The sequence below is a fragment of the Coregonus lavaretus genome (genome assembly GCF_964263955.1).
Source record: "Coregonus lavaretus genome assembly, chromosome: 7".
Lineage (NCBI taxonomy): Eukaryota > Metazoa > Chordata > Actinopteri > Salmoniformes > Salmonidae > Coregonus > Coregonus lavaretus.
Window position 1 is genome coordinate 7695654 of NC_139994.1, and position 20238 is coordinate 7715891.

At 44.6% G+C, this 20238-nt stretch overlaps 1 protein-coding gene across 1 annotated transcript in view; it reads right to left on the reverse strand.

Annotated features, from left to right (window-relative positions):
- The window catches only part of LOC311133029 (3-hydroxyisobutyrate dehydrogenase, mitochondrial-like), a 55414-nt gene that overhangs the window by 12344 nt on the left and 22832 nt on the right, over nt 1-20238 (reverse strand). The window contains exons 5-6 of the mRNA XM_084166447.1: nt 9401-9534; nt 9202-9278 (exon numbers count right to left, since the gene is read on the reverse strand). Coding sequence (XP_084022573.1) covers nt 9202-9278; nt 9401-9534 — 211 coding nt within the window. The remainder of the gene's footprint in view (nt 1-9201; nt 9279-9400; nt 9535-20238) is intronic.

Below are 20238 nucleotides of genomic sequence, written 5' to 3' on the forward strand. Positions count from 1 at the left end.
AGATGTGTATGGGTAGATATGTATGTGTAGTTATGTATGGGTAGATGTGTATGTATGGGTAAATGTGTATGTATGGGTAGATGTGTATGGGTAGATGTGTATGGGTAGGTATGTATGGGTAGATGTGTATGGGTAGATGTGTATGGTAGGTAGGTATGTATGGGTAGATGTGTATGGGTAGATGTGTATGTATGTATGAGTAGATGTTTATGTGTAGATGTGTATGTATGAATGGGTAGATGTGTATGTGTAGATGTGTATGGGTAGATGTGTATGGGTAGATGTGTATGTATGGATAGGTGTGTATGGAAAGATAGGTATGTGTATGTATGTATGGGTAGATGTGTATATATGTATGTATGGGTAGATGTGTATGGGTAGATGTGTATGGGTAGGTGTGTATGGGTAGATAGGTATGTGTAGGTATGTATGGGTAGATGTGTATGGGTAGATGTTTATGTATGGGTAGATGTGTATGTGTATGGGTAGGTGTGTATGGAAAGATAGGTATGTGTAGGTATGTATGGGTAGATGTGTATGTATGTATGTATGGGTAGATGTGTATGTATGTATGTATGGGTAGATGTGTATGGGTAGGTAGGTATGGGTAGATGTGTATGGGTAGATGTGTATGTATGGGTAGATGTGTATGGGAAGATAGGTATGTGTAGGTATGTATGGGTAGATGTGTATGTATGTATGTATGGGTAGATGTGTATGGGTAGATGTGTATGGGTAGATGTGTATGTATGTATGGGTAGATGTGTATGTATGTATGGGTAGATGTGTATGGGTAGGTATGTATGGGTAGATGTGTATGGGTAGGTATGTATGGGTAGATGTGTATGGGTAGATGTGTATGGGTAGGTAGGGAAGTATGGGTAGATGTGTATGGGTAGATGTGTATGTATGTATGAGTAGATGTTTATGTGTAGATGTGTATGTATGGGTAGATTTGTATGTGACGTATGTATGGGTAGATGTGTATGTATGTGTAGATGTGTATGGGTAGATGTGTATGGGTAGGTGTGTATGGGTAGGTATGTATGGGTAGATGTGTATGGGTAGATGTGTATGGGTAGATGTGTATGGTAGGTAGGTATGTATGGGTAGACTACAAGAGAGAGAGCCATCGGGAGAGGTTGTGTTTTTCTCTAGCAGGAGGTAAGCTTCTCATATGGTGTTGAGTAAAGCTTAAACCATGTATTAGATCGTAGGTAGGTAGTTAGTTGTAGTTAGGTATTGTAGTTATTGTAGGTTAGTATTGTTGTTATTGTAGGTTTCCGTAGGTAATTATTGTAGGTTAGTATCGAAGCACGAGGCTAGCTAGCTAGCGGGTAGCTACTGGTAACGTTTAGCAACGGTGGAGAGCTGTTTCCAATGTTAATGTGCTGCTAGCCAACGTTTAATTTTTGCTGCGTTATGCGTTATGAAAGGAACTAGACACGGACATGAATTATCTGTTTAGTGTGTTAACACACTCTAGGCAGTTTGTTGTAACCAAGTATTGGTGCTAAACTGTGTGTTAATGGATGCTAGCATGCTAGTTAGCTATGGCGTCATAGCTAGGCATCGTGGGTTGTTGTGGGTAGTTACTGTAGGTTGGCAGTGTCTTCGGCCGTGCCGGCTGTAGCACGAAGCGAGCTAACTAGCCGTTTTTCGAACAGAGTCAGAGTCAACACAGTAGCCATTGTGTGCCGGGTGTAGCACGAAGCTAGCTAGCTAGCCGTTCTCCAAACAAAGTCAACACAGTGGCCATTGCTAGCTACCCAACACGACCAGCTAACTGTACTGTAGTAGCTAAATACAATATACTTGTCCTAGCTAGCCAACGTTTAATCATTGCTGCGTCATGAAAGGAACTTGACACAGACACGAATGATCTGTTTAGTGTGTTAACTCACTATTGGTGGTTTGATGTGACCAAGTGTTGGTGCTAAACTGTGTGTTACTGGATGCTAGCATGCTAGTTAGCTAGTTAACACACTATTGGTGGTTTGTTGTGACCAAGTGTTGGTGCTAAACTGTGTGTTATTGTTATTGGATGCTATCATGCTAGTTAGCTATGGTGTCATAGTTAGCTAGCTGAATAAAGTGGGTTGAGTCTATTCCTTTAAACATTGAACCGCTGTGGTTCACAACAATTCTGATTTCTAAAGGTGGAAGTTGGGAGAGTTTTTGTTCGGGTGGTTCAGTGAAACAATTTTAGTTTCTGAGGTAGAAGTTTTTGGTGAGGGAGGCCCTGCTCTCTCCTCTCCCAGATGCTTAGCTCATTTCATTCCGATCTCCTCTGCATTTTTGTAGCCATTTGCTACAGCCTGTCAACTATGCCTCTGCCTATCCCTGTTCTCTCCTCTCTGCACAGGCTACACAAACGCACCACACCGCGTGGCTGCTGCCTCTCTAACCTGGTGGTCCCTGCACGCACCCCACACCTGGAGTTCCAGGTCTCAGGCAGCCTCTGGAACTGCCGTTCTGCTGCCAACAAAGCTGACTTCATCCCAGCCTATGCCAACCTCCAGTCCCTCGACTTCCTGGCGCTGACGGAAACATGGATTACCACTGAAAACACTGCTACTCCTACTGCTCTCTCCTCGTCTGACCATGTGTTCTCGCATACCCCGAGAGCATCTGGTCAGAGGGGTGGTGGTACAGGAATCCTCATCTCTCCCAAGTGGACATTCTCAATTGTTCCCCTAACCCATCTGTCTATCTCCTCATTTGAATTCCATGCTGTCACAGTCACTAGCCCATTTAAGCTTAATATCCTTGTCATCTATCGCCCTCCAGGTTCCCTTGGAGAGTTCATCAATGAGTTTGACGCCTTGATAAGTTCCTTTCCTGAGGATGGCTCACCCCTCACAGTTTTGGGGGATTTCAACCTCCCTATGTCCACATTTGACTCATTTCTCTCTGCCTCCTTCTTTCCACTCCTCTCCTCTTTTGACCTCACCCTCTCACCGTCCCCCCCTACTCACAAGGCAGGCAATACGCTTGACCTCATCTTCACTAGATGCTGCTCCTCTACTAATCTCACTGCAACTCCCCTCCATGTCTCCGACCACTACTTTGTTTCCTTTTCTCTCTCGCTCTCCTCCCACACTACTCACTCTGCCCCTACACAGATGGTAATGCGCCGCCGCAACCTTCGCTCTCTCTCTCCCACTACTCTCTCCTCTTCCATCCTATCATCTCTTCCCTCTGCTCAATCCTTCTCCCTCCAATCTCCTGATTCTGCCTCCTCAACCCTCCTCTCCTCCCTTTCTGCATCCTTTGACTCTCTGTGTCCCCTATCCTCCCGGCCGGCTCGGTCCTCCCCTCCAGCTCCGTGGCTTGATGACTCATTGCGAGCTCACAGAACAGAGCTCCGGGCAGCGGAGCGGAAATGGAAGAAAACTAAACTCCCTGCCGACCTGGCATCTTTTCACTCCCTCCTCTCTACATTTTCTTCATCTGTATCTGCTGCTAAGGCCACCTTCTACCACTCTAAATTCCAAGCATCTGCCTCTAACCCTAGGAAGCTCTTTGCCACATTTTCCTCCCCCCCCTCCTCTCTCTCTGTGGATGACTTCGTCAACCACTTTGAAAAGAAGGTTGACGACATCCGATCCTCGTTTGTTAAGTCTAATGACACTGCTGGTCCTGCTCACACTGCCCTACCCTATGCTTTGACTTCTTTCTCCCCTCTCTCTCCAGATAAAATCCTGCGACTTGTGACTGCAGGCCGCCCAACAACCTGCCCGCTTGACCCCATCCCCTCCTCTCTTCTCCAGACCATCTCCGGTGACCTTCTCCCCTACCTCACCTCGCTGATCAACTCATCCTTGACCGCTGGCCATGTCCCTTCCGTCTTCAAGAGAGCGAGAGTTGCTCCCCTTCTCAAAAAACCAACACTCGACCCCACTGATGTCAACAACTACAGACCAGTATCCCTTCTTTCTTTTCTTTCCAAAACTATTGAGCGTGCCGTCTTTAGCCAACTCTCTTGCTATCTCTCTCAGAATGACCTTCTTGATCCAAACCAATCAGGTTTCAGGACTGGTCATTCAACTGAGACTGCTCTTCTCTGTGTCACGGAGGCTCTCCGCACTGCTAAAGCTAACTCTCTCTCCTCTGCTCTTGTCCTTCTAGACCTGTCTGCTGCCTTTGATACTGTGAACCATCAGATCCTCCTCTCCACCCTCTCCGAGCTGGGCATCTCCGGCGCGGCTCACTCCTGGATTGCGTCCTACCTGACCGGTCGCTCCTACCAAGTGGCGTGGGGAGAAGCTGTCTCCGCACCACGTGCTCTCACCACTGGTGTCCCCCAGGGCTCAGTTCTAGGCCCTCTCCTTTTCTCCCTATACACCAAGTCACTTGGCTCTGTCATATCCTCACACGGCCTCTCCTATCATTGCTACGCTGACGATACACAACTAATCTTCTCCTTTCCCCCTTCTGATAACCAGGTGGCGAATCGCATCTCTGCATGTCTGGCAGACATATCAGTATGGATGACGGATCACCACCTCAAGCTGAACCCTGGCAAGACGGAGCTGCTCTTCCTCCCGGGGAAGGACTGCCCGTTCCATGATCTCGCCATCACGGTTGACAACTCCGTTGTGTCCTCCTCCCAGAGTGCGAAGAGCCTTGGCGTGACCCTGGACAACACCCTGTCGTTCTCCGCTAACATCAAGGCGGTGACCCGCTCCTGCAGGTTCATGCTCTACAACATTCGGAGAGTACGACCCTGCCTCACACAGGAAGCGGCACAGGTCCTAATCCAGGCACTTGTCATCTCCCGTCTGGATTACTGCAACTCGCTGTTGGCTGGCCTCCCTGCATGTGCCATTAAACCCCTACAACTCATCCAGAATGCCGCAGCCCGTCTGGTGTTCAACCTTCCCAAGTTCTCTCACGTCACCCCCCTCCTCCGCACACGCCACTGGCTTCCAGTTGAAGCTCGCATCCGTTACAAGACCATGGTGCTTGCCTTTGGAGCAGCGAGGGGAACGGCACCTCTGTACCTTCGGGCTCTGATCAGTCCCTACACCCAAACGAGGGCATTGCGTTCATCCACCTCTGGCCTGCTGGCTCCCCTTCCTCTGCGGAAGCATAGTTCCCGCTCAGCCCAGTCAAAACTGTTCGCTGCTCTGGCACCCCAATGGTGGAACAAGCTCCCTCACGACGCCAGGACAGCGGAGTCACTCACCACCTTCCGGAGACATTTGAAACCCTACCTCTTTAAGGAATACCTGGGATAGGATAAAGCAATCCTTCTACCCCCCCCCCACACACACAGCGGAGTCGCTCACCACCTTCCGGAGACATTTGAAACCCCACCTCTTTAAGGAATACCTGGGATAGGATAAAGTAATCCTTCTACCCCCCCCCCCCCAAAAAAAATTGTAAAGTGGTTATCCCACTGGCTATAGGGTGAATGCATCAATTTGTGAGTCGCTCTGGACTAGAGCGTCTGCTAAATGACGTAAATGTGCCCTTGAGCAAGGCACTTAACCCTAATTGCTCCTGTAAGTCGCTCTGGATAAGAGCGTCTGCTAAATGACTTAAATGTAAAAATGTAATGTGTATGGGTAGATGTGTATGTATGTATGAGTAGATGTTTATGTGTAGATGTGTATGTATGAATGGGTAGATGTGTATGTGTGGATGTGTATGGGTAGATGTGTATGTATGGGTAGGTGTGTATGGAAAGATAGGTATGTGTAGGTATGTATGGGTAGATGTGTATGTATGTATGTATGTATGTATGTATGTATGGGTAGATGTGTATGGGTAGATGTGTATGGGTAGGTGTGTATGGGTAGATAGGTATGTGTAGGTTTGTATGGGTAGATGTGTATGGGTAGATGTTTATGTATGGGTAGATGTGTATGTGTAGGTGTGTATGGAAAGATAGGTATGTGTAGGTATGTATGGGTAGATGTGTATGTATGTATGGGTAGATGTGTATGTATGCATGTATGTATGGGTATATGTGTATGGGTAGGTAGGTATGGGTAGATGTGTATGGGTAGATGTGTATGTATGGGTAGATGTGTATGGGAAGATAGGTATGTGTAGGTATGTATGGGTAGATGTGTATGTATGTATGGGTAGATGTGTATGGGTAGATGTGTATGGGTAGATGTGTATGGGTAGATGTGTATGTATGTATGGGTAGATGTGTATGTATGTATGGGTAGATGTGTATGTATGTATGGGTAGATGTGTATGGGTAGGTATGTATGGGTAGGTATGTATGGGTAGATGTGTATGGGTAGGTATGTATGGGTAGATGTGTATGGGTAGATGTGTATGGGTAGGTAGGGAAGTATGGGTAGATGTGTATGGGTAGATGTGTATGTATGTATGAGTAGATGTTTATGTGTAGATGTGTATGTATGGGTAGATTTGTATGTGACGTATGTATGGGTAGATGTGTATGGGTAGATGTGTATGTATGTGTAGATGTGTATGGGTAGGTGTGTATGGGTAGATAATCATGTGTAGGTATATATGGGTAGATGTGTATGGGTAGATGTGTATGTGTAGGTATGTATGGGTAGATGTATATGGGTAGATGTGTATGGGTAGGTGTGTATGTGTAGGTGTGTATGGGTAGATGTGTATGTATGTATGTATGGGTAGATGTGTATGGGTAGATGTGTATGTATGTACAGTGGGGGAAAAAAGTATTTAGTCAGCCACCAATTGTGCAAGTTCTCCCACTTAAAAAGATGAGAGGCCTGTAATTTTCATCTTAGGTACACGTCAACTATGACAGACAAATTGAGGAAAAAAAATCCAGAAAATCACATTGTAGGATTTTTAATGAATTTATTTGCAAATTATGGTGGAAAATAAGTATTTGGTCAATAACAAAAGTTTCTCAATACTTTGTTATATACCCTTTGTTGGCAATGACACAGGTCAAACGTTTTCTGTAAGTCTTCACAAGGTTTTCACACACTGTTGCTGGTATTTTGGCCCATTCCTCCATGCAGATCTCCTCTAGAGCAATGATGTTTTGGGGCTGTCGCTGGGCAACACAGACTTTCTCATTTTCTCTGTCATAGTTGACGTGTACCTATGATGAAAATTACAGGCCTCTCATCTTTTTAAGTGGGAGAACTTGCACAATTGGTGGCTGACTAAATACTTTTTCCCCCCACTGTATGGGTAGATGTGTATGGGTAGATGTGTATGTATGTATGGGTAGATGTGTATGGGTAGATGTGTATGGGTAGATGTGTATGGGTAGATGTGTATGTATGGGTAGATGTGTATGTATGGGTAGATGTGTATGTATGGGTAGATGTGTATGGGTAGGTATGTATGGGTAGATGTGTATGGGTAGGTATGTATGGGTAGGTATGTATGGGTAGATGTGTATGGGTAGGTATGTATGGGTAGATGTGTATGTATGTATGGGTAGATGTTTATGTGTAGATGTGTATGTATGTATGGGTAGATGTGTATGTGTAGATGTGTATGTGTAGATGTGTATGGGTAGATGTGTATGGGTAGATGTGTATGTATGGGTAGATGTGTATGGGTAGATGTGAATGTGTAGATGTGTATGGGTAGATGTGTATGGGTAGATGTGTATGGATAGATGTGTATGTGTAGATGTGTATGTGTAGATGTGTATGTGTGTGGGTAGGTGTGTATGGGTAGGTGTGTGTGTGTGTGTGGGTAGGTGTGTATGTGTGTATGGGTAGGTATGTGTGTGTGTGGGTAGATGTGTATGTGTGTGTGGGTAGATGTGTATGTGTGTGTGTAGATGTGTGTATGTGTGTATGGGTAGGGGTGTGTGTATGGGTAGATGTGTATGTATGGGTAGATGTGTATGGGTAGATGTGAATGTGTAGATGTGTATGGGTAGATGTGTATGGGTAGATGTGTATGGATAGATGTGTATGTGTAGATGTGTATGTGTGTGGGTAGGTGTGTATGGGTAGGTGTGTGTGTGTGTGTGGGTAGGTGTGTATGTGTGTATGGGTAGGTATGTGTGTGTGTGGGTAGATGTGTATGTGTGTGTGGGTAGATGTGTATGCGTGTGTGTAGATGTGTATGTGTGTATGGGTAGGGGTGTGTGTATGGGTAGGTGTGTATGGGTAGGTGTGTGTGTGTATGGGTAGGTGTGTGTGTGTAGCAGGAACAGTGGTGTGGTGAGTAAATATGTGTTGCTCTCTTACTGCCTCCATATTTCAGAGGCCTAGTGGGGGATTTATGTCCATCTGCCCCTGACAGTTTCCCCCTCCGTCTCCCCACAGATAAATTAGCTGCATTACAGACACACACACACACTTACACACACCCACCCACGCGCAGGCACACACGCAATCACGCACACAAACGTTGTACGTACACAACGCACCAGAGGCAAATACAACACACACATTTGATACAATACAGGATACACTAATCATATGACCGTGTATACATGAGCACATAGAACTAACACACAAAATACACCTTCACACAAACACACACTGCTTGACTAGAGGCCAGACACACCACAGAGAGGGAAATAGATGCATCCTTTACAACCCTAATAGCAGCAGCAGCAATCGCTGGGCAGAGGGGGATGGGGAATGTAGTTTTACAGTCTTATCCATTGAGGCAGTGTCAGGGCTGATGGGATATGTAGTTTGTAAGCAGTTGGGTGTCAGGGCTTGAAGTGGTGAATGATTGAAAATGTAATTTGTAAGCAGCTGAGTGTCAAGTGCTTGAAGCGGTGCATGATGGGATATGTAGTTTGTACGCAGGGTTGGTTTGGGCTGGGAGTAGTGCATGCTGGGATATGTCGTTTGTACGCAGGGTTGGTTTGGGCTGGGAGCAGTGCATGCTGGGATATGTAGTTTGTAAGCAGCAGCTGGTTGTGACTAGGCTGCACTGAGACCTCAACCAGTGGATGTAAATGAGTCTCTGCCTCCTCATCAGTCTCCCTTTACCCCGGACAGGTCTGAGAGGGGGTGGGCTGACCCCCTCAAACCTCCCCACCCCTGCCACCAACTCTATCCTCCTCGGTCTCTTTGCCCCCATCTCAAAACATGGAACCCAAAATCAACAGTAACATATCTAACACACAGGTCCAGTTGGTGGCCTGGTAAAGACATGGTCAGGTAAATCATACAGTAGTCATTGTGAGACAGTGAAGGGTAAATAGAAGTGAATCCAACAGATCTACGCTGACTAACAAGTAGTTGACTGTACCTTATTCCGAGGTTCATGGTCTCCGCAGTCCCGATCATCCCAATCGCTAACAGCATGTTGTTACAGATCTTAGCTGCCTGTGAGACAAAAAGCAGACTTATTGTAATGAGAGAGTGACCAACTATACAATAATGTTTGAGTGTATGAAAATGGTAAATTTGTATGCAAACTTGTAAGTACACTAGAGTGTGTTAGTTACCTGTCCCGTGCCGACCTGTCCACAGTACACTACGTTAGCGCCCATACAGGTGAGGAGCTCATGGGCTGCAGTGTACTCCTCCTCTACCCCTCCTACCATGAAGGTTAGATTAGCCAGGCTGGCTGCTCCCACACCTACAGCACACAATACATGGTCACTACACACTAGTATTGCACAATACACTACCGGTCAAAATATTTAGAACACTTACTCATTCAAGGGTTTTTATTTTTTACTAGCTTTTACATTGTAGAATAATAGTGAAGACATCAAAACTATGAAATAACACATATGGAATCATGTAGTAACCAAAAAAGTGTTAAACAAATCAAAATATATTTGAGATTCTTCAAATAGCCACCCTTTGCCTTGATGACAGCTTTGCACACTCTTGGCATTCTCTCAACCAGGTTCATGAGGTAGTCACCTGGAATGCATTTCAATTAACAGGTGTGCCTTCTTAAAAGTAAATTTGTGGAATTTCTTTCCTTCTTAATGTGTTTGAGCAAAATCAGCTGTGTTGTGACAAGGTAGGGGGGTATACAGAAGATAGCCCTATTTGGTAAAAGACCAAGTCCATATTATGGAAAGAACAGCTCAAATAAGCAAAGAGAAACGACAGTCCATCATTACTTTAAGTCATGAAGGGCAGTCAATACGGAACATTTCAAGAACTTTGAAAGTTTCTTCAAGTGCAGTCGCAAAAACCATCAAGCGCTATGTTGAAACTGGCTCTCATGAGGACCACCACAGGAATGGAAGACCCAGAGTTATCTCTGCTGCAGAGGATAAGTTCATTAGAGTTACCAGCCTCAGAAATTGCAGCCCAAATAAATGCTTCAGAGTTCAAGTAACAGACACATCTCAATATCAACAGTTCAGAGGGGACTGTGTGAATGAGGCCTTCATGGTCAAATTGCTGCAAATAAACCACTACTAAAGGACACCAATAAGAAGAAGAGACCTGCTTGGGCCAAGAAACACGAGCAATGGACATTAGACCGGTGGAAATGTGTCCTTTGGTCTGGAGTCCAAATTTGAGATTTATGGTTCCAACCGCTGTGTCTTTGTGAGACGCGGTGTGGGTGAACGGATGATCTCTGCATGTGTATTTCCCACCGTAAAGCATGGAGGATGAGTTGTTATGGTGTGGGCGTGCTTTGCTGGTGACACTGTCTGTGATTCCCTTAGAATTCAAAGCACACTTAACCAGCAAGGCTACCACAGCATTCTGCAGCGATATGCCATCCCATCTGGTTTGGGCTTAGTGGGACTATCATTTGTTTTTCAACAGGACAATGACCCAACACACCTTCAGGCTGTGTAAGGGCTATTTTACCAAGAAAGAGAGTGATGGAGTGCTGCATTAGATGACCTGGCCTCCACAATCCCCCGACCTCAACCCAATTGAGATGGTTTGGGATGAGTCGGACCGCAGAGTGAAGGAAAAGCAGCCAACAAGTGCTCAGCATATGTGGGAACTCCTTCAAGACTGTTGGAAAAACATTCCAGGTGAAGCTGGTTGAGAGAATGCCAAGAGTGTGCAAAGGGTGGCTATTTGAAGAATCTCAAATATATTTTGATTTGTTTAACTATTTTTTGGTTATTCCATGTGTTATTTCATAGTTTTGATGTCTTCACTATTATTCTACAATGTAGAAAATAGTAAAAAATAAAAGAAAAACCCTTGAATGAGTAGGTGTCCAAACTTTTGACTGATACTGTATATATAAAATGTACATATATATAATAAATAAATATAATATACATATATGATGGGATGTATAGACATTGTGGACAGTATATAGATAGAATATATATTATACCTGAAGAATACGTATGATAGAATAGTATACATTGCATTCGGAAAGTATTCAGAACCCTAGACTTTTTCCACATTTTGTTATGTGACAGCCTTATTCTAAAATTGATTAAATAGTTTCCCCCCTCATCAATCGATTCACAATACCCTATAATGACAATGCAAAAACAGGATTTAGGACATGTTTGCAAAGGTATTAAAAATTAAAAACGGACCCATTATTCAGTACTTTGATGAAGCACCTTTGGCAGCGATTAGAGCCTAGAGTCTTCTTGGGTATTACGCTACAAGCTTGGCACACCTGTATTTGGGAAGTTTCTCCCATTCATCTCTGCAGATTCTATCAAGCTCTGTCAGCTTGGATAGGGAGCGTCGCTGCACAGCTATTTTCAGGTCTCTCCAGAGATGTTCGATCGGGTTCTGGCTGGGCCACTCAAGGACATTCAGAGACTTGTCCCGAAGCCATTCCTGCGTTTTCTTGGCTGTGTGTATAGGGTTGTTGACCTGTTGGAAGGTGAACCTTCGCCCCAGTCTGAGGTCCTGAGCGCTCTGGAGCAGGTTTTCATTAAGGATCTCTCTGTACTTTGCTCCGTTCATCTTTCCCTCGATCGTGACTAGTCTCCCAGTCCCTGCCGCCGAAAAACATCCCCACAGCATGATGCTGCCACCACCATGCTTCACCGTAGGGATGGTGCCAGGTTTCCTACAGACGTGACGCTTGGCATTCAGGCCAAAGAGTTCAATCTTGGTTTCATCAGACCAGAGAATCTTGTTTCTCATGGTCAGACTCCTTTAGGTGCCTTTTGGCAAACTCCAAGTGGGCTGTCATGTGCCTTATACTGAGGAGTGGCTTCCGTCTGGCCACTCTACCATAAAGGCCTCATTGGTGGAGTGCTGCAGAGATGGTTGTCCTTCTGTTCAGTTCCTTAAAACTGTTTAAATAGGTCTACATTCATTTTAGGATTTTTAAAGATTGTATTAACTTTATTTTCATGTAGATAAACTTTACCTAATAGCGGGAGTATTTACTAATGATTATAAGCAATTGTTTTGCTAACTGTCTATTAAACGTTCTTCATCTCGTTCCAACTAATGATGCGCAGGGGTGTAGAACACTATAGGCTATGCCACTAAAGTCACAAAATAATTTGATGGTATCGACTTTCTTTTATACAATGCATGTTTTCATTGCTTGCTAGTAAATAAATAAATCTGTCTTCTTTAAAAAAAAAAAAGGTTGGATGTGTCTGACTATTGATTAATTATTTAACAGCGGTCGACAAGGTTGTTCTGGCTCTAAGGCCTATAATGCGCTAATATTGTGTCAAATGGACAATGCGCCAATCCTCTCCAACCTGGTATGGTATAATTTGATATGGAATATTTTCTTTAAATTTATAGACTAAATCAAGGCTGATCATGCCAGGTCCTGTCCAATATGCCGTCCTAGGAGAGACCAAACAAAATGCCGCCCTCCTATCCCTGCAAAGTAGAATAGTAGCCTAGGATATACAGTGAGGGAAAAAAGTATTTGATCCCCTGCTAATTTTGTACATTTGCCCACTGACAAAGAAATGATCAGTCTATAATTTTAATGGTAGGTTTATTTGAACAGTGAGAGACAGAATAACAACAACAAAAATCCAGAAAAACGCATGTCAAAAATGTTATAAATTGATTTGCATTTTAATGAGGGAAATAAGTATTTGACCCCCTCTCAATCAGAAAGATTTCTGGCTCCCAGGTGTCTTTTTATACAGGTAACGAGCTAGGTAACGAGCTGAGATTAGGAGCACACTCTTAAAGGGAGTGCTCCTAATCTCAGTTTGTTACCTGTATAAAAGACACCTGTCCACAGAAGCAATCAATCAATCAGATTCCAAACTCTCCACCATGGCCAAGACCAAAGAGCTCTCCAAGGATGTCAGGGACAAGATTGTGGACCTACACAAGGCTGGAATGGGCTACAAGACCATCGCCAAGCAGCTTGGTGAGAAGGTGACAACAGTTGGTGCGATTATTCGCAAATGGAAGAAACACAAAAGTCCTGTCAATCTCCCTCGGCCTGGGGCTCTGTGCAAGATCTCACCTCGTGGAGTTGCAATGATCATGAGAATGGTGAGGAATCAGTCCAGAACTACACGGGAGGATCTTGTCAATGTTCTCAAGGCAGCTGGGACCATAGTCACCAAGAAAACAATTGGTAACACACTACGCCGTGAAGGACTGAAATCCTGCAGCGCCCACAAGGTCCCCCTGCTCAAGAAAGCACATATACAGGGCCGTCTGAAGTTTGCCAATGAACATCTGAATGATTCAGAGGAGAACAGGGTGAAAGTGTTGTGGTCAGATGAGACCAAAATCGTGCTCTTTGGAATTAACTCAACTCGCCGAGGTGGAAACATTATGCTTTGGGGGTGTTTTTCTGCTAAGGGGACAGGACAACTTCACCGCATCAAAGGGACGATGGACGGGGCCATGTACCATCAAATCTTGGGTGAGAACCTCCTTCCCTCAGCCAGGGCATTGAAAATGGGTTGTGGATGGGTATTCCAGCATGACAATGACCCAAAACACACAGCTAAGGCAACAAAGGAGTGGCTCAAGAAGAAGCACATTAAGGTCCTGGAGTGGCCTAGCCAGTCTCCAGACCTTAATCCATAGAAAATCTGTGGAGGGAGCTGAAGGTTCGAGTTGCCAAATGTCAGGCTCGAAACCTTAATTACTTAGAGAAGATCTGCAAAGAGGAGTGGAACAAAATCCCTCCTGAGATGTGTGCAAACCTGGTGGCCAACTACAAGAAACGTCTGACCTCTGTGATTGCCAACAAGGGTTTTGCCACCAAGTACTAAGTCATGTTTTGCAGAGGGGTCAAATACTTATTTCCCTCATTAAAATGCAAATCAATTCATAATATTTTTGCCTTGCGTTTTTCTGGATTTTTTTGTTGTTATTCTGTCTCTCACTGTTCAAATAAACCTACCATTAAATTATAGACTGATAATTTCTTTGTCAGTGGGCAAACATACAAAATCAGCAGGGGATCAAATATTTGTGTTGGCCCGCAATGCACTTTTATGAATGCCCATGGGGTAACCAACCGTTTGTAAAAAAGGCAATTTACCGTTAATCCCTGTCATTTGGTTACATTAATGCATGTATTAACTACAGTAATTTACCGTTCTCATTCTCGGAGTGGATGTTTTTTTTGCAGAGTTCAGAACCTGCTACACTTGTGAGAATCAAGTTTTGGTTTATTTCATACCATAATTTACACGCTCCATGTGAGCAATGAGCATGTGTCTGGTTTCTCTGTCCTTTTAATGTAGACTGAGCACGCATAGAAGTACCTGGCCTGCTTCTCGCAAATGTCAAATGTAGGAAAGTGCCCAGCTGGGCGCAGTCATTTTTTTCAACTAAGTCAGTTATATATATATATTTTTTACATCCATTCAAATTATAATACTTCCTCACAATATTTGAAAAATATTTCCAACACTCTCTCCCTTGATAATCAGCGTCGCTGATAAATAGGCTACGGACGTTGAGTGTATTTGTTTCTATTTTAATAACTGTCAATGTCATCTTCATACGATATCACAGCTGTCCCCTTCATACTTTCCTTGTCAATTCTTTATCTTAGATCCTATTTTCAGAAAGCCTAAGGTAGGCCTAGGTTTTTTAATACGTTAAGGAAAGGAGAAAATATTTGCTTGTGTCTGACATACGCTGGTAGCTTTGATTGACGGGTATTTTTACCGGGTTGTGCGCGTGTGAGTTCGCTGATTCTCTCTATAGGCCTATATTTCCATTCAGAAAGTTTCCTAACGTAGCCTGTCTGGTCTCCATCTCTTTAATAAGAATCAAACGCTCCTGTCATGATTTAATCTTGTAAAAGGCCTGTTTTCAGTAGTTTATTTCATTACGGCGTCCTCTCTTCGAAGAACTGTCGAATGACCGCAGCAGCAGGGTTTGTGACGTGCAAATATTTCGGGAAAAGTGGGAGAAAACACATCCGACTTCGTTTTAATGGTTTTGTGTGTCTAAATAGGATCTGTATTTTTAAAAAACATATTTATATGCAGAAAAGCCAACAGACAAGGACAAGGTAGGCATATATCTTTATTCTGACTCCGTTAATGTTGTGTAAATACAAAAATGCTGTAGATCCTCTCCAACCTGGTATTTCTTAATTTGTTAATTAATATTTATAAGTAATAACCTGAATAATAATAATGAAATGCCATGATAATAACAAAGTGTAATGCCTTGTTTCAAATAGGTTTTATTAAGAAGCATATCCATGTAAACAAGTGTACAAACAGAATCCCTCGAGATTCAGTATCTTCCTCAAAATAGTCAGAATTAATCTAAGACAACTCAAGAAAACTCATTAATTTTGAAGTTTTTGTCGAGGTCTTCGTCGCGCAATTTTACATCTAAGAGGTTTCAAGTGATTTTTTTTTGCATGAAAACAAGTCGTCTCTCCCTGAATGACAACAAACACTTAATTGAAGAATCCCTACTGTTGACCAATCACCGACAAAGGGGCGTCCGAACTTCCGCTTGCCTCAGGAAAAAAAATGTGCGCACGAACATCCGAAAAACCCCTTGCTGAAGACCAAAACGTCACAAAATGTCGTCGTAATATATGCACGAACTGTCCTACCACTCCTATGACGGCCTTATTTAATCCCAAATATATCAACATCATGTCAGTGTTCTGCAGGGGTAACGAAGGTTAAAGTGATATGTTGCCACAAAGCTCTCTCACAGTACAAGTACAAGACTCCTCAATAGCAGTCAGATTATTTTGTTTGGTCTATGGAGCTCAGTGATAGTTAACCACTTAATTTGTAGAGACATCACAATCTTTTCTGCTCTGGGAAAGGGGTGTGTGTGTGTCCTGATGGGACAGGACAGGATTGTTGAGAGCAGCTCACCAGAGGGGGGGGCGTCTTTAAAAGCCGATTGTTCCCATCATCCTCCACACGACCCCCATGGGCCCCCCTTTATCCTTCACACACACCACTATGCCCCCCCCCCACCAAAACCAGGCCGACAGCTGTGCCTGAGGCTACCCCCCTAGAAACACCCCCCGGGGTATCAGTGACAGCCGTGAGGGGTAATTAACTTTACACTTTATCATGTTCAATTAGGCCTCACACTCACACACTCCCCCGTCCCTCCCAGTGCCTGATGGCTTAAGGAGCGTTCCATGTTTTAGCATGGACGTCTCCACCCCCCGACGGGTCCTGATGACACAGATAGATGACCAGAGACGTGCCAGATAGATTAACACAACATTTTAACTGTTAAAAACGGAGGCGGAACCCTCACTCCCAAATCTCATCTGCCATGGCCCGGCCCCTTAATATACCATTGATTAACCCCTAGACACACACACGTGCACAAACGTACGCACGCAGGCAGGCAGGCACGCAAATTGCCGGTACCTGTAAGTATTCAAAGAGCACAACTTCTCCATACTATAGTCCTAGTGCTAGGTCAAACAAATCACAATCATCATCATCATCATATCTATATGATCTTTACTGAATCACATAGCGTGTGGAGTTTCTGAAAGCTCGGGTTTAATCCATAGAACAGGCCATGTTGAGCTGTGCTTGGTAACAGTGGACAGGACAGTGTGTCCTACGGTGCATCCCTCAACACCAAAGGAGCACTACGCCTTAGCGACACTGTTAGAGGAGTGTGTATCAGCAGTCTTAGTAACGTGTGTCTGTGTGTGTGTGTGTGATCAGTCTTCAGGGTGCCGTGTAGCTCTAATGAAAGGCCTCTTGATGGTGAAGGCCTAATAATGTTGGTGTTAATAATTCAAGAGGAATAAGGAGGGAGAGAAAATAGCTGAAACTACACAACCAGGAGGAGAGTGGAGGAGTGAGTGGAGGAGAGGAGAGGGAGGAGAGAGTGGAGGAGAGGAGAGGGAGGAGAGGAGCGAGGGAGGAGAGAGTGGAGGAGAGGAGAGGGAGGAGAGGAGCGAGGGAGGAGAGAGAGGAGAGAGTGGAGGAGAGGGAGGAGAGAGTGGAGGAGAGGAGAGGGAGGAGAGAGTGGAGGAGATAGCAGAGGGGAAGAGGAGAGATGGCAGAGAAGAGGAGAGTGGGGAGGAGAGGCTTAAGGTGTAGAAGGTAGGAGAGATAGGGGAGAGAGAGGTGTTATGGAAAAAAGAGTGACTGATGTACACAGTCACAGCAGGTTGCCTGTATGTCATTGTCCATAGGGTAATGGTATGTATGCATTACCCTAGCTATCCCACTCTTCCTACCCGCTCTCGCTCTGATAATTAGCTGTCTGTCTGTATGTATGTCTGTCTGCGCGTGCGACGCAGCAGTGACGGCCTGTCAGTTAGGCCGCATAATGAACCCAGCCCATACTGCAGCGTCTGCCTACGGACCACAACACACACGGTCAACACACACACAGGTCAACACACACACAGGTCAACACACACACAGGTCAACACACACACAGGTCTTACATAACACAGTGAGAGAGAGAAGGCTCTAACTTAGAAATGAAGACGGAGCTAAAGAGAGGCTGATTAATCAGGAGAATAATAGAGAGAGAGAGAGAGAGAGAGATGTTCTGGATCCCAAATCACCATACATACAACCACCAACATTACCATTAATAAGGCCTATATAATGCTGACACAACAAAAGCCAAGCAGCATTGTAAACCTCCACTGGTTCATTAGACTGGATCACTGAAGAGGAGACTATTGATATCACAGTCAACATGCTGTTCAATATACATCTCTACACGTGGAGAGGGGGAGATAGAGAGAGAGAGAGAGAAACACAGAGAGAGAGGGCAAGAAAGAGCAGGAAACAAAGAAAGAGAGAGAGAAAGATGAGAAGAGAGAGAGAAAGATGAGAAGAGAGAGAGAGAGAGCAGAGGTATACTTTCTCTCTCTGTTCACTCCCTCCCTCCCCCCCTCCCCCCTCTCTCTCAGATGAACTAATCACCCATAATAAGCTCTTATGATCTGTAGTGGATTTCTATAAGCAGTGACAGAGGGATGATGAAAGATCGGCCGTGCAGGAAGAAGAATAACATCATTAGCGTAACAGAGAGGGAGAGAGAGTGTGTCTTCTTGCAAATGTGTGTGTGTAAGGGCGTCCCGTGGCCTGGTCGGTCCTGTCAGAGACGGATTAAACAGGAATCCTAATGAGGCTGTGGGAGTGTTGGGAACACGTTGGGAATGCCGCCTGCTCCGCCCTGTACCATCCATCCCACAGGAAAATGACACACCTGCATTGTTAAAAACAGACTTACCACGCATCGCCCCCTTGGGCTAGCTGACGGAGATATGCCCAGAGAGAGAAAGAGGGTGAGAAACACAGAGAGGGATAAACTGAGGGGGAGAGAGAGACTGTATAGTGAGGTAATGGTAAAGAGGCAGAGAGGGAGGGAGTGGTAAAGAGCAAGAGAGAGGGAGGGAGTGGTTAAGAGAGAGAGAAGAGCGAGAGAGAAGAGCGAGAGAGAGAGAGTAAGGTAGAGGCAGAGAGGGAGAGAGTGGTAAAGAGCGAGAGAGACCAGGATAGCTGTGCCTCTATTCTCTGAGAAACAATTCCCTTGGGAAAGAGCAGACAAGAGTCCCTCTTTCCTATTCCAGGGACAAGTTATGGTTGGCCAACATAAAACCCAGAGTCCCAGTTGAACTAGCCTGACCACGGTTCAACCACGGTGAGCTGGCGTTAGTATTAATGACCGTTAGAGAGAGAGGGGACAGCCAAAGCCACTCTTAGTCTAACATGGTGGGAAGTAGATTCAGTGACTGTGGGAGGCTGGGGGCATCTCAATACCCTAAGGAGGCTTCCTTTCCTTGTCTCCTCTCCTTCAAGGAAAGAAGGCATCTCAATATCCTAAAGAGGCTTCCTTTCCATGTCTCCTCTACGTCAAGGAGAGAGGGTGAGACGGGGGAAGGAGATCAGCGCAAACTCTGGTTTCTGTCATGTTCTAACGAGAGCTGAATTAATTAGCACTTTTTTCATTACAGACAAATAATTAACTGAAGCGATTCACTATAGTCTTATAGCCTTTTAAATTGGAGCCCTTTTTGAAGCGGTTTATCTTTGTCTGTGTGTGTGTGTGTGTGTGTGTCTTCATCTGTTTTTGTATGTGTGCGAGTGTGTATCTTTGTGTAAATGTGTGGGAGTGTGTGTGCGTGTCTTGTGTCTAAGCAATCAGGGACAGGTGCAGATCCCAAACTTGACTGTGGTGGAGACCTCAGCCGGGGCTTCTGAGGCAATATCCACAGGGTTACGAGGCTTGTGTAAAGCAGTAGGCACTTTTATTGGTGGTAGGGTTCAATTAAACTACATTATGAATATGAGGTTGTACAAACACACACCACGGTGGTTGTTCCCACGCTGTAGTAGTGAATGTGAGCCACACTCCAGCTCTTTTCCTGGGGTTGAGAGTGGCTGGTCACTAAAGGAACCCTAGTAACACTAACATCTTTCATTACACCATTACAACCCATTGTAACCGTTCATTCATTTCCTTCGATGACAGTTGAATCTACCGTGTTTGTGTAGAATCCATTTCACAGCTGAACTACTGTGCCAGGCTGATTCTACCAGAGTAAACACACCTTCAAGGAAAAGTGCTGTAATTCAGGTCTGAGGAGACGCATGAGTCCTTATTCAATTGTGTGAGGAAAACGGGCTGGCAATGCAAACAGTTATATACTTGGTTTGACTACTGAAAATCTGAAGTGACCTTTGTTCTAACATAGAGCTCTCATCTTAATGGCAACATTTTTCACTGAGTTATAGGCCTAAACAATATGATACGGTTTCTAACATTACACTAGCGTTCCTTCCTCCCCAAACCCCTGGGTAGAGACAGAATGTTTACAGGCCTTCAGTGCAGCCTCATGTGGTCCAGTGATATAATTATACCCAATGGGAGATATTTTCTCAAACATTAAAAACCCAAACAAGTGCTGTAAAAACTTGATGGATATCAAGTAAATAACTCAAATGGA